The sequence below is a fragment of the Neoarius graeffei genome, chromosome 9, assembly GCF_027579695.1.
Source record: "Neoarius graeffei isolate fNeoGra1 chromosome 9, fNeoGra1.pri, whole genome shotgun sequence".
Lineage (NCBI taxonomy): Eukaryota > Metazoa > Chordata > Actinopteri > Siluriformes > Ariidae > Neoarius > Neoarius graeffei.
In genome coordinates this window covers 59,054,882-59,068,703 of record NC_083577.1, presented here as the reverse complement: position 1 = coordinate 59,068,703, position 13,822 = coordinate 59,054,882, and the positions used below count along the sequence as shown (strand labels likewise).

At 44.3% G+C, this 13,822-nt stretch overlaps 1 protein-coding gene across 3 annotated transcripts in view; it reads left to right on the top strand.

Annotated features, from left to right (window-relative positions):
• galnt13 (UDP-N-acetyl-alpha-D-galactosamine:polypeptide N-acetylgalactosaminyltransferase 13) overlaps positions 1-13,822 on the top strand; it is a 139,246-nt gene that overhangs the window by 112,985 nt on the left and 12,439 nt on the right. Inside the window, exon 13 of one of the 3 annotated variants that reach the window (XM_060929973.1) lies at positions 2,920-2,960. The exons of the other annotated variants lie outside the window; for them this stretch is intronic. Coding sequence (XP_060785956.1) covers positions 2,920-2,922 — 3 coding nt within the window. The 3' untranslated portion in view covers positions 2,923-2,960. Of the gene's footprint in view, positions 1-2,919; positions 2,961-13,822 lie in introns of those variants that run through there. 3 annotated transcript variants of the gene reach the window in all.

Below are 13,822 nucleotides of genomic sequence, written 5' to 3'. Positions count from 1 at the left end.
GTGGTGTGATCCCCTTACAACCCCAACGCTGATTTTGTTTTCCTCTAATAGTACATCCTGAAATGTTTTTTTTTCCTCTTATACAGCAGCAGTTTGCTGACTTTTTAATAATGTTTTATTTATTACATTAATGGCATTTCGCAGACGTTTCTTATCCAGAGTGACTTACAACATAGAGCAGCCTGGGGAGCAGTTGGGGGTTGGGTGCCTTGCTCAACAGCACTTCAGCCATTCCTGCTGGTCCAGGGAATTGAACCAGTAACCTTTTGGTCCCAAAGCTGATTGTCTAACCATTATGCCATGGCTCATTATTAAAGGATGACACCATTGTATGTTCTATCTGTTTGTAGTTACATTTAATGTCATAAAACGTTCAAGAAACAAGATAGGTCGTATTATCACTTACTCTATAACACATCTCTCTTTTTTCAAAATATAATCAAAACAGACAACTTGTGATGTTACCGAGAAACCTCAAAGCCCTCTGTCCTGATGACTTTCCCAGGAAAATTAAACATAGAGCAACTTTACTTCTGTCTTTCATAAAGCTATAATACTGGAGACTCCTTCCAGCATTGCTAAATAAATGTCTCCTTGCAGAAAACCTATTAATGATAAGACACATTTTAATAGGTTTATGTGGAGCTTCTGCCATACAAGTTCCCATGGATGCATTTGTTACAATAGAAGTGACAACATATTCAAGTGACTGCACTGATTAAAACCTTACAGCTGTTACTACTGTCTGAGCTGCTGTTATCGAAAATGACCCATCAGAATCGAGAACTCGGTGCTGTGGTGTAAAAGAAATGATGATAAAGTTATTATTTTCCTCACTGCATTCATTCCCATATATTAATACTGTACATTTATATTATTACAGTATCCATAATTTCTACTATTGTTTTTGTTTTGTTTCTGATTATTTTAGCAGTTTTAGGAGTTCAGTTCCCCTTCGTAACTAAATGGGATAAATCTTAATGAGAATAATTGAAAATCAATTCCCGTAAGCTGAAATAACTGCTTGATTGATTGTATTTCCTGCAACTGAACAAATTGATGTGCAATATACAGGGTGTTTCAAAAAAATTGATATTATTTGAGATGTAAGTATCCCAGAAACTACATAGTCTTGGCAAATGAAACTGAACAGGCTTAATGTTGAGCAATATAAGATTTATTCCTCAAAATTTGAATAAGAAATTCAAAGGTATGTGGAGTCCATGAACGATTTCACAAATTTTCAATATTCGCGAACCCGCCTGACTGTCTCTTCCGATGCTGGTGGTCATCCAGATCCTTTTGCCCTGCTGCACAGACAGCCTTTCTCTCTGAACTTTTTGTGCCGTGTCCAAATCTGCATTGCAGTTGGTGCATTTTTAGAGAATTATCTCATAAATGCACACTGCACAGTCTTGTTCGACTGTGTTTGAGCGTACTCTGACACACAAAACGCCTTTTCTTTTTCAGTGAATGGCATTTCTATACCTAAAAAGATAAAAACAAAAAACATTAAAATTTGATCTGTTAAAACACATGCTGTTAAAATTTGAGGTCAGTTGAACGAGAACTGGCAAAGTTATTAGATTGTGAAATTATATAAATTTTTTTGAAACACCCTGTATGTTGAAGGGGTGTATTTGAGGAGCCTGAAATGTTCATGTGTTCACTAGTTTTAGTGAGTATTTGAGTGAGTCGTGAGTGCTTCTGTGTATGAAGTTTTGAACTTGAGGCAGTCTTGTCAGTTCCAGAAGAATGAAGACTCTTCATGCTTGTATTCAAGACAGATTGCAGAGTGTTTAGGATCTATTACTGCTGACCTTTTTAGTGGTATATGAGAGGCCAGGAGCTCACCTGAAGCAATAATGAACATTAAAAGAGCTGCTGTATACACACTCCCATCACCAGGACCTTTTCAGCACCATTGCATCAAATTAAATCATATTTGACATTTATGTAAAGAACATAAAATTTCATTTTATATGAAAATTTGGTAGTCACTGCTTCACTTTACATGTGCCAGCCCTCAGTGAGCGAGAGCAGAGGAGGCATCGTTATTCCATAATACGACCTGATTATTTATGCGCAGAGCTCTGAAATAGGTTTGTCTTTGTTTGCGGGTTCTTTTGAAGTGATCGCTCATTGTGAAAGACTTCTTTCATGGCCCTGGTGTCTGAGAGCATGGCCACATCTGAGCACTCATGTGCACACCCAGCCATGCTGCAGCTGTACTCAGCACAAACAGGGTGCGTGTTTTTTTTTTTATATACAGTATATATTTATTATCATAGCCCTGAATTGTAATGGCCTCTCTGCCCCTTTTTATGATGGAAATATTCTGTTGCGTTTCAGGCCGTTAATCTTATTGTGCTGCTGTGGGTTTTTTCTCTCCCCCCCCACTTTTAAAATGTCTGTTTTGCTTTGTTTTCTTCACAGTTTAATCTCATATTCTTTCTCATCAGTCAAAATAAAAAACTCAACATCTTGGTGTGATGTGTCCACCTCAACACGTTGCATGTAATAACATCATAAAATATTTAATATGACCTTGACTAAAACATGACTGGGATATAGATGCGTTATTTTATATAATATAATTTTTTTTTTTTTTGGGGGGGGGGGGGGGGAACACTTTCTACGAAGCTCATTTTAAATCATTTATGACTTATAATTCTTTGTAAGTAGATAATGATTGCTTGTTAACATTTTAAATGCCTGATAAACCTCTATAATATATTCAAAAAATAATTCCTTTAACTTGAAGCAAATGTAATATTGATTAACAATTATACCTTAATATCATTGTGGCAGCGGGGGCGTGGCCTAGCGTCAGTTTGTGAATGGAGGGCGGGGCCAGGGAAGGTGAGTGGCAAAGTCAATGCGCCTGTGCTTAATTAATGTTGTGTGTCTGTGTTGCAGTGACAGAGGATAGAAAAGGAGGGAGAGAGCAGAGAGAGGGGTCTCTCCCAACCACAACGCATGTGTGTGTGTTGCGTGTGTGACGGTGTGAGTGAGTGAAGCTGAAAAGCTAAAATAAGTAAAATAAAGAATGTGTGTGTGAACATCAACTCCCGCCTGTTGTGCTTCTGTACTCCACCCACATCAGGGAACTGTTACAGTGGTGCCGAAACCCGGGATGTACAGAAGGGAACCACCACATGGAGTCCTCCCCATTCAAAGAGCTCATCCAGGCCCCCGCTACCGCCCAGCAGAACCAGCATCAAGCTCTGACCACCCTGTGGAAGGAGCAAGAGCGACGCTTTGAAGCCTTGATGCTGGCCCAGCAGGAAGATCATCAGGCACTCCGGCATCTGCTCACATCAGCAGGGGCTTCAACTGTCACCCCAGTGGACCCACCTCACGTCACCCTCTCAAAGATGGGCCCGCAGGATGATCCGGAAGCTTTCCTCGCTCTCTTCGAGCAAGCGGCTGAAACGTGGGGGTGTCCGCTCGAGCAGCGTGCGGTGTGCCTCCTCCTGCTTCTGACTGGTGAGGCGCAGCTCACAGCACTCCAGCTCCCTGCTGACAGCCGGCTTGTGTATGCCAACCTGAAGAAAGCCATCCTGCAGCGTGTCGGCCGCTCCCTGGAACAACATCGCCAGCGCTTCTGGACGCTGATGTTGGAGGAGGTCGGCCGGCCGTTCGCATTCAGCCAGCAACTCCGGGACGCCTGCTGCTGGTGGCTGAGGGCAGAAGACCACGACACCGACGGAATCATCGATCTGGTGGCACTGGAACAGTTCACCTCTCAACTTGCGGAAGGAATGGCGGAGTGGGTCCAGTGTCATTGCCCAGCATAGCTAGAATGAGCCATCAAGTTGGCGGAGGACCATCTGGAGGCAGTTCCGACGGCAGGTGGACGAGACGCCTCTCCTCATTTTCTTTCTCTCTCTCCTATTCCCCCTCCCTCTCTCTCTCCCCCTCATCCCGTTCCCCCACCGCGGAGGCGGTGGCCAGCTCCTCCCCAGCCAGCCCATCGCACTCGCAGTGCCCTCGCAACTCCCTCTTCTGTGTCTGTATCTTCTCCCCCTCAGGTGAGTGACGCCCATAACGCCGGTGCAGAGGGAAAGCCTGGGCCGGTGTGCTGGCGCGGTGGGGAGCCGGAGCATCTTCTGAGTCAGGGCTCAGCAATGGATGTGGGAGCTGTGATCCGCATCCCCAATGCACCAGAGACTGCCCCTGATCGGGCCGGATTGTATTGCATACCAGTAAGTGTTCAAGGGGATACATATCATGCGTTGGTGGATTCCAGTTGTAATCAGACCTCAATTCACCAAAGCCTGGTGCAAGGTGAGGCATTGGGGAGCACACAAGTGGTGAAGGTGTTGTGTGTGTGTGCACAGGGATGTTCACAATTACCCTCTAGTGTCCATCCATATTCTATTCCGGGGCCAAAAGCATAGAATTAATATGGCGGTTAATCCTCATCTCACCCACTCGCTGATTTTGGGGACTGATTGGCCAGGGTTTCGAACCTTAATGGAATACATAGTACCGAGTGGGTCCTGCCGTAAAACGTTAAGGGGGGGATCCCGGTGTGGCATTGACTGGAGAAGCTGTCACAGAGCCGTCCACGTCATCACCACATCAGAATGATACGAGGAATGAGGAGCAGCCCTCCCTTCCTCTCGCTCTCAGGGATTCCCTCGAGAATTTCCCTTTAGAGCAGTCACGAGACGAGACTCTGCAGCATGTGTTTGACCAAGTGAGAGTAATTGATGGTCAAACTCTCCAGCCAAATGCGACACCTGTCTTCCTGTATTTCGCAGTTATTAAAGATAGACTGTATTGAGTGACGCAGGACACTCAAACCGGGGAACAAATAACCCAGTTGTTAATCCCTCAGAGCCGTAGGGAACTTGTATTCCATGCAGCTCACTTTAATCCCATGGCTGGACTCTTAGGGCAGGATAAAACACTAGCCTGAATAATCAGACCCTCCAGGATTTCGCGATGTTGCGATTTGCAACTTCAATGCAAATTCAACCAATCCCCACGAATTCAGGGTGGTGTTGCAATTATATCCAATCACCGCAACTTTCCCGCAAATTTGACCAATCGTTGGCGTCGTCTTGAGGTGACATCGACAAACTACCTTCCGCCTTACTTCCGTGTATACGTTCAAAAGAAGCAGCATGTGCGAGTCAGTGTTTATAAAGGCTTAAATTCTGTTACTGAAAGTGTGTTATGTTTACAGTGAAGGACTGTGTGCACTTTACATTATATTTTACTTAATACAAGAAATTAATGGATGCCAACATTTTTGCCAAAATGGTATTTTATTTTCCATTGTTTAGGCAGCTTCAGCATCATACTGTGAGATTCTGTCCAAATTGTTTTTTTTCTTCTATAAAGCCTGAGCCATTTATTTTATTAGTTTATAATTATTGTTTAATTTAGTCTTCAGGAGAGACTGCCTGCACACAGTACTAGTATTAATAGTTTTTTTTCTTACATGAAAGCTGAGGCATTTATATTATATTTTAAGGTAACTTCATGTTGTGCTGTGAGGTTCTATGCACTTTAACTTTTGAACCAACAGGTGCATTTGGATAAGTAAAGCCTATTTTTCTGCATTTTTGTAGTCCTGGTAATCTTTTATATTGGTAAAGTTGTTTATAGGAGCATTTCTCAGTGTCTGGTTTTTTTAATCAATAGTTTTTCAGTAATAAACTAATATTTAACATATCACTCAATTTTAATCACAAAAAGAGAAAATCGCAACAATTTCTCGCAACTTTCACTTCCTCCCGCAATGTAATCGCAACAAAAACCTAAAAAACACTGCAGCTTTCTGGAACCCCCCCCGCAACATCAGACATTTTAGCCCGCAACAATCACAAAAAAGGCCCGTGAAATCCTGGAGGGACTGAATAATGGCCTGGTTCTATTGGCCAGGGATTCGCGGGGACGTTCATCGGTGGTGTGCTATGTGCTGCGAATGCCAAGTAGTAAATCCCGTGACCACTCCAAAAGCACCTTTGTGCCCTCTACCTCTAATCGAGACCCCCTTCGAAATAATTGGTATGAATCTCGTCGGGCCATTAGATCGGTCAGCACGAGAATGTCATTTTATTTTAGTTCTGGTGGACTATGCAATGCGATATCCGGAAGCGGTGCTTCTCCACAATATGTCAGCACGCAGTATCGCAGAAGTGCGCTTCCGTATTATCTCCCGGGCCGGGTTTCCGAAAGAAAGCCTGACAGACTGAGTCACTTCATTTATGTCACGCACACTGAAACGTGCTATATAGGTTGTTGGGAATTAAATCCATCTGCACCAGTGTTTATCACCCACAAATGGATAGTTTAGTTTAATCAAACTCTTAAAAATCTAATTCGGAAATTTGTAAGTAAACACACATGTAATTGGGACAGATGGCTCAAGCCCCTGTTATTTGCAGTATGAGAGGTCCTGCAAGCCTCCACGGGATTTTCCCCGTTTGAATTATTATATGGGCAAAAGCCGCGTGGCATCTTGGCATGCTGCGGGAAAATTGGGAGGAGGGACCTTCGCCTAGTAAGAATGAAATTCAATATGTTCTCGATCTGCACGCAAAGCTCCACACCCTCACGCACTTAACCCAGGAGAATTTGCAGCAGGCACAAGAACATCAAGCCCAGCTGTACGACAGGGGCACATGTTCGCTCCAGGAGACAAAGTACTCGTATTATTGCCCATATCGAATTCCAAATTAGTTGCCAAATGGCAAGGGCCCTTTGAGGTCACACGGCGAGTCAGGGACGTTGACTATGAGGTGAGGAGAATGGATAGGGGTGAGGCTCTACAAATATACCACCTCAACCTATTAAAGCGTTGGAATAAGAGCGTCCCTGTGTCATTGGCATCAGTAGTTCCTGAGAAGGCAGAGCTGGGGCCGGAGGTAAAAACAACCAAAACCACAACCTGAACCGATCCGGTCCCTTGTAGAGACCACCTCTCATCGGCCCAACTCACAGAGGTAGCCAAGTTGCAGGAGGAATTTTCTAACATGTTCTTGCCCCTTCCCAGCCACACCCACCTCATAGAACACCACATTGAAACGCCCCCAGAGGTGGTGGTGCATAGCCGCCCTTACCGCTTACCCGAACACAAAAAAAAGGTGGTTCGGGATGAACTCAAGGCCATGCTCGGCATGGGCATAATCAAGGAGTCACACAGTGACTGGAGCAGCCCAGTGGTCCTGGTACCCAAGGCCGACAGGTCAGTCCGGTTCTGTGTGGACTAGAAAAGTCAACGTGGTGTCTAAATTCGATGCATACCCAATGCCTTGCATTGACAAGTTGCTCGATCAGTTAGGTGCTGCTCGCTTTTATTCGACACTGGATTTGATGAAGGGATATTGACAGATCCCCTTGACTCCTCTATCCCGAGAGAAAATGGCATTTTCCACACCGTTTGGATTACACCAGTTTGTCATGCTTCCTTTTGGGTTGTTTGGGGCTCCTGCTACGTTCCAGTGGCTCATGGACAAGATCCTCCACCCCCACGCCACCTATGTGGCAGCCTACTTAGATGATATAATTATATACAGCAATGACTGGCCGTGACACATAGAACACCTTAGGGCCATCCTAGAGTCGCTGAGGTGGGCGGGTCTCACAGCCAACCCAAAAAAGTGTGCAATTGGGCAGGTGGAAGTACGGTATCTGGGTTTCCACTTGGGTCATGGACAGGTGCATCCCCAAATTGACAAGACGGCAGCGATTGCGGCCTGCCCGAGGCCTAAGACCATAAAGGGGGTGAGACAGTTCCTGGGGCTGGCTGGCTACTATTGTAAGTTCATACCTAATTATTCGGACGTCACCAGCCCGCTGACTGATCTCACTAAAAAGGGAGCATCAGATCCGGTCCAGTGGACGGAGCAGTGCCAACAGGCTTTCACCAGGGTAAAGGCTGCACTGTGTGGGGGGCCACTCTTACACTCCCCTGACTTCTCTCTCCCCTTTATTTTGCAGACAGACACATCGGACAGAGGGTTGGGGGCCGTTTTGTCCCAGAAGGTGGAGGGCGAGGAATGCCCCGTGCTGTACATCAGCCGCAAGCTCTTGATGCGTGAAAGTAAGTACAGCACCATCAAGAAAGAGTGCTTGGCCATCAAGTGGGCAGTCCTCACCCTCCGGTACTACCTGCTGGGGCGCCCTTTCACCCTCTGTTTGGACCACGCACCCCTCCAGTGGCTCCACTGCATGAAAGATGCCAATGTGCGGATCACCCATTGGTATCTAGCCCTCCAGCCATTTAAATTCAAGGTGGTCCACAGGCCGGGGGCGCAGATGGTAGTGGCAGACTTCCTGTGCCGTGGGGGGGGGTCCGCTGCAGACCAGACGGCTCCCCGGCCTGAGTCAGGTGGTGGGGGTATGTGGCAGAGGGCGTGGCCTAGCGTCAGTTTGTGAATGGAGGGCGGGGCCAGGGAAGGTGAGTGGCAAAGTCAATGCACCTGTGCTTAATTAATGTTGTGTGTCTGTGTTGCAGTGACAGGATAGAAAAGGAGGGAGAGAACAGAGAGAGGGGTCTCTCCCGACTACAATGCATGTGTATGTGCTGCGTGTGTGACGATGTGAGTGAGTGAAGCTGAAAAGCTAAAATAAGTAAAATAAAGAGTGTGTGTGTGTGTGTGTGTGAACATCAACTCCCGCCTGCTGTGCTTCTGTACTTCACTCACATCAGGGAACTGTTGCAATCATATAGATTATAATATATAATCTGAACATTATGAACATTTAAACTATAACCTACCTGCCTGTCTCTCCAAGGTTAAGTAGATGTTACATGTGTGTTCTTGTCATCTTTCCCAACTTTTTCAGTGTAATGTGTCTGTATGTGTTTTTATATCCCCACTCCGAAGGAAAGGGGTGGTATACTGGTTTATTTACCTCTGTCCATCCATCCGTATTTCCGTCCGTCCGAAACACCTTTTTCTCAGCAACCACAAATCATAGCCACTTGGTATTTGGTACCAAACTTCAGCTTGGGGTTCTATACCCTGTATACCGTTTTCAGGTCTGTCGCACATTGACTTCCTGTTTACCGACTTAATGTATTTGTTAGTGCTGGCAAGCGATTAAAATATTTAATCGCGATTAATGTCACGACTGTCATAGTTAACTCGCGATTAATCACAATTTAATCGCACATTTTTGTCACATGAAAAACCATTGTAATTCTTTTATCAGCATAAAAAAGTGAATGGGCTTGCTCACCGTTCGAACTACGGGGGTACTCGGGGGATCCGAGATCCCCTGAAACAGACATGAGATCCCTTGAAAACATGATTTGGGAAAAGTTGGATGGTCTCTAAAATATTGGCAAAATGATGTTTATTGACATAGCAATTGTGTGTAACGGGAAGCATTTGCATATCCGAAGTGTTGTGTTTACATCAAAGATAAAATAAACCGATATGACAACGACTGCTGCTGCCAGGTTGGGGACACAAACTAGTAGAAAGGAAGTGTGCCAACAGTGGAGATCTGCGCGATGGAGATCCGCGGTGGAGCGCGCGCTTGTCTCAGAGCGCGCGATGGAGATCCGCGCTCTGAGACAAGCGCAAGCACACACCCCCCGAAGGGAAAAAAAGGGACCCCCCCCGAAAATATCGGCATAGTTCGAACACTGGTTGTACCAATGTTTTTTTTTTATTGCAGAGCATAACACGTCTTGTCACAGCCACTGCAAAGTCGGGCTGGATCCGCCGATGGGAAAACGAAACCTAAGCCAAGCACCGTGGCTCTTCGTCCCGAGGCGCAGGGCGAGCGCGCCCTGCCCGCGCTGGTTCTTTGGGGGAGGGCAGAGGACTCTGGCTGTGCGGGGCGTGGCATTACAGTCTAGCTGCTATCGTTTTTCTAAGCAAAGTCTCTGTTCCAAGTTCCTGGCAGTTTCAAAAGCTTATGAAAAACCTACATCATGTCACAGAGCGTTAATCTCGCGATAAAAAAATTATCGCCGTTAAAATTGAGTCAAGTTAACGCGATAATAACGCGACATTTTTGACAGCACTAGTATTTATGAAACATATAGCGTGGATTTACAAAATGTTCATAACATTTTTCTCAGCAACTACAAATCACAACTGCTTGATATTTGGTGCCAAGCTTCAACTTGGGGTTCTATCCTGTGTATACCATTTTCAGGTCTGTTGTACATCGACTTCCTGTTTACCGACTTAATGTATTTATGAAACATATAGCGTGGATTTACAAAATGTTCATAACATTTTTCTCAGCAACTACAAATCACAACTGCTTGATATTTGGTGCCAAGCTTCAACTTGGGGTTCTATCCTGTGTATACCATTTTCAGGTCTGTTGTACATCGACTTCCTGTTTACCGACTTAATGTATTTATGAAACATATAGGGTGGATTTACAAAACTTTCATAACATTTTTCCCAGCAACTACAAATCACAACTACTTGATATTTGGTACTGAGCTTCAGCTTGGGGTTCTATACTGTGTGTACTGTTTTCAGGTCTGTCTCACATCGACTTCCTGTTTACCGACTGAATGTATTTACGAAACATATAAGGTGAATTTTGACGCTATTTCAAGAAGCACAATGCTATTTCAAAATGACAGTTTACCAGGATGCTATTTGAAATCCCTGGGGAGAACACTGCTCTTTACTTACTTGTTTCAGGGTTAATTATTTGTTGAAGTCAACGTTCATTATAAGTGTCTTATTCCTTTGATTGCTTGCATTCTGATATAAGCAAGAGCGGGGGGATACGTAAGTGAGTAGTAGCTCACAGTTGATCTTGTTGTAATTAATCTGGAAATGAGTGTTTCTATATTACATTATAAATATAAAGTTAATAGGCGGCACGGTGGTGTAGTGGTTAGCGCTGTCACCTCACAGCAAGAAGGTCCGGGTTCGAGCCCCGTGGCCGGCGAGGGCCTTTCTGTGCGGAGTTTGCATGTTCTCCCCGTGTCCACGTGGGTTTCCTCTGGGTGCTCCGGTTTCCCCCACAGTCCAAAGACATGCAGGTTAGGTTAACTGGTGACTCTAAATTGACCGTAGGTGTGAATGTGAGTGTGAATGGTTGTCTGTGTCTATGTGTCAGCCCTGTGATGACCTGGCGACTTGTCCAGGGTGTACCCCGCCTTTCGCCCGTAGTCAGCTGGGATAGGCTCCAGCTTGCCTGCGACCCTGTAGAACAGGATAAAGTGGCTAGAAATAATGAGATGAGATGAGATATAAAGTTAATAGGGTCTTCCAATTTAGAATAAGGAATAATGTAACGTCTTATTCAATTTACCTGAAGCACTCAGTGATGAGGTCATTAGTAGTTATAAAGGTTGTGCAGTGGGTTGACACATGCTCACAAAATGTCTTACCAACTTTTTCTTTATGCTGAACTTTCCAGCAAAATTGAGTTCTCTTGGGTGGTGTAGGCATGTGTGTGAATGTTCTTGACTATGTGATTTGTGTAGGAGCTATGTGACCAAAAACAGTCATTAGCAGAGCAGTGTGTTCCCTGTACTTTGCTGCTGTTGTCACACAGAGACATGTATGATGGGTATTCTTCAGCAGGGGCACACTCTTGCACACCACTCATATTTAATTACCTGACCTTCAAGCCTTGTGAGGGGTGACGCATTTTCACTCTCTCACTACACTGCATTGACCTTTTGTTTCGCTTGCTGTGAATAGAAGTTTTTTACTGAAACATTTTTTGGCATTTTATTGGCTTGACATACAATGAACTCAGAGTAATTAGCACCCTTCACAATGGCACAAATGATTGCATCAAATAAACATCAGGCAAAATCATTCAAACTTTCCACTCAAACAATGGGAGAAAATAATTTTTTCTTCATGCAAACACATTTGACTTAATATCGACACACTTACAATATTTATTGTTGCCTTTGACCAAATATGATGTAACTGTAAAACTCCCTCTATTATTCATCACCATGGAGAAAACCAAAGGGCAGAAGATGCCAGTCCACATGAATAAGGCCAAGAATATAAAGAAGCTCGAAATGTTGTTGAGGGAAGAGTGGTACAAGATTCCTTCCTCTACAAGTCTCTAAAAGCTTGTTAGACATTACAGGAGGAGGCTCAGTGATGCTATTTTCTCCACAGGAGAAATTGCTGGATTGAAATTGCTATTGAACTGATGAAATTGCTACATTGCTGGATGCTAAATTTGTAGAAAACATGTTAAAATGTGGTTAAATGTGTTAAAATAAATCTACATGTCCCCATCATGAAACTCAAAGCATTACTTGTATGTATTAGTTGTTTTATAGATTCTTTTTGTACACATTTTCAGGATGGGTGCCAATATTTCTGGAGTTGACTACATGTAATATCTTTATTTAATGAGCAATGATTTCTCCATAACTTATTTTTAAGTTGAAACCCATCCCTGCACCCTGTTTAAAGAGATGCCTAAGTTCATCTCATTCACATTTTTTTGCCCCAAATGAAACTGCAAAGAATTTAATGTGCTGTTATTAAATTGTTTCTAGCCTTTTTGCTAAATATATCTAAGCTCTACTGTGTTTATATTTTAGATTCTTGCTAATTTACTTATTACCATCAGGAATATGTAAGGGTTTCGTATAGGAAAGCTTACTTGACCAGAGCAAATGTGTGTGTGTGTGTGTGTCTTTTTTATTTATTATTTAAAAAATTTATATATATATATATATATATATATATATAAATATTTTCTATTCACATTCAGTGGAGATGAGCAATCGCACACTCTGATTGGCTACTCTACTACTAAGATATCAGCTCATATGGACCCTTTTCACGTGACGTCACGACAAACGCGGCCGCGTCATTTTGGACATGTACTACCAGTAGTTTACCACAGCCAGCATTGAGGAACGGCAGCAAAGAAAGTTTTTACTTTCAGCAAGACTTCCATCATGCCACTATATTGTTGTGCACCTGGATGTAGTAACCATCAACAAACAAGGCAAGGGTTATGATTTTATCGGATTCCGATGGAGAAGATGGATAGCGGCCATTAACAGGAAAGATTGGCAGCCCTCGGCATACCAGCGCTTGTGTAGTGACCACTTTGTTGGAGGTAAGATGAATAAAATTAGCCAGAAAAGGCATTACATTGCTGTTAACATTCTGTGGCGGCGAGTGTGTAACCAAATAGGTTAAAATAACCCATTGTAACCTCTTTGTTCTTCTGTAGTAGCTATTGACTAGCTAATGTCAACAAGTAGCTGGTATGTTACTGTAGCAATGTTTACGTTCAGTCATTTGGATGACTGTTAAAACCTTTCAGTCTCAAGTTTTTCCTTTACTGTATTTACTAGTTTACTGTAATTATGATCCGGCAGCTATTTACACCGGATCCAGTGTAAATAGTTGCCGGAGCCAACGTCCGAGGTTCCGGAGCGCGCTCCGGCTTGCTCCCCCTCAAATTAAGCAGCGCGCTCTGGCTTGCTCCCGGAGTGCTCCGGCCGAGGTTCCCCTCAAATTAAGCAGCGCACTCCGGCTTGCTCCTGGAGTGCTCCGGCCGAGGTTCCCCTCAAATTAAGCAGCGCGCTCCGGCTTGCTCCGGAGCAAGCCGGAGCGCGCTGCTTAATTTGAGGGGGAGCAAGCCGGAGCGCGCTCCGGAACCTCGGCCGGAGCACTCCTGGAGCAAGCCAGAGCGCGCTCCGGAACCTCGGACGTTGGCGTGTATGTGTATGGCGATGGGTTTTTAACGACATAGGTATACAGATCATGTGGGCCGAAGTCAGGTAAAGACGAGGGCTTCGTGTACTTCCGTACGTCAGTGAACAATCCTGGTGGAAGCAGGTAAACGTCGTTCTCTAAGCCTGCTAACCTCAATTTTTGCA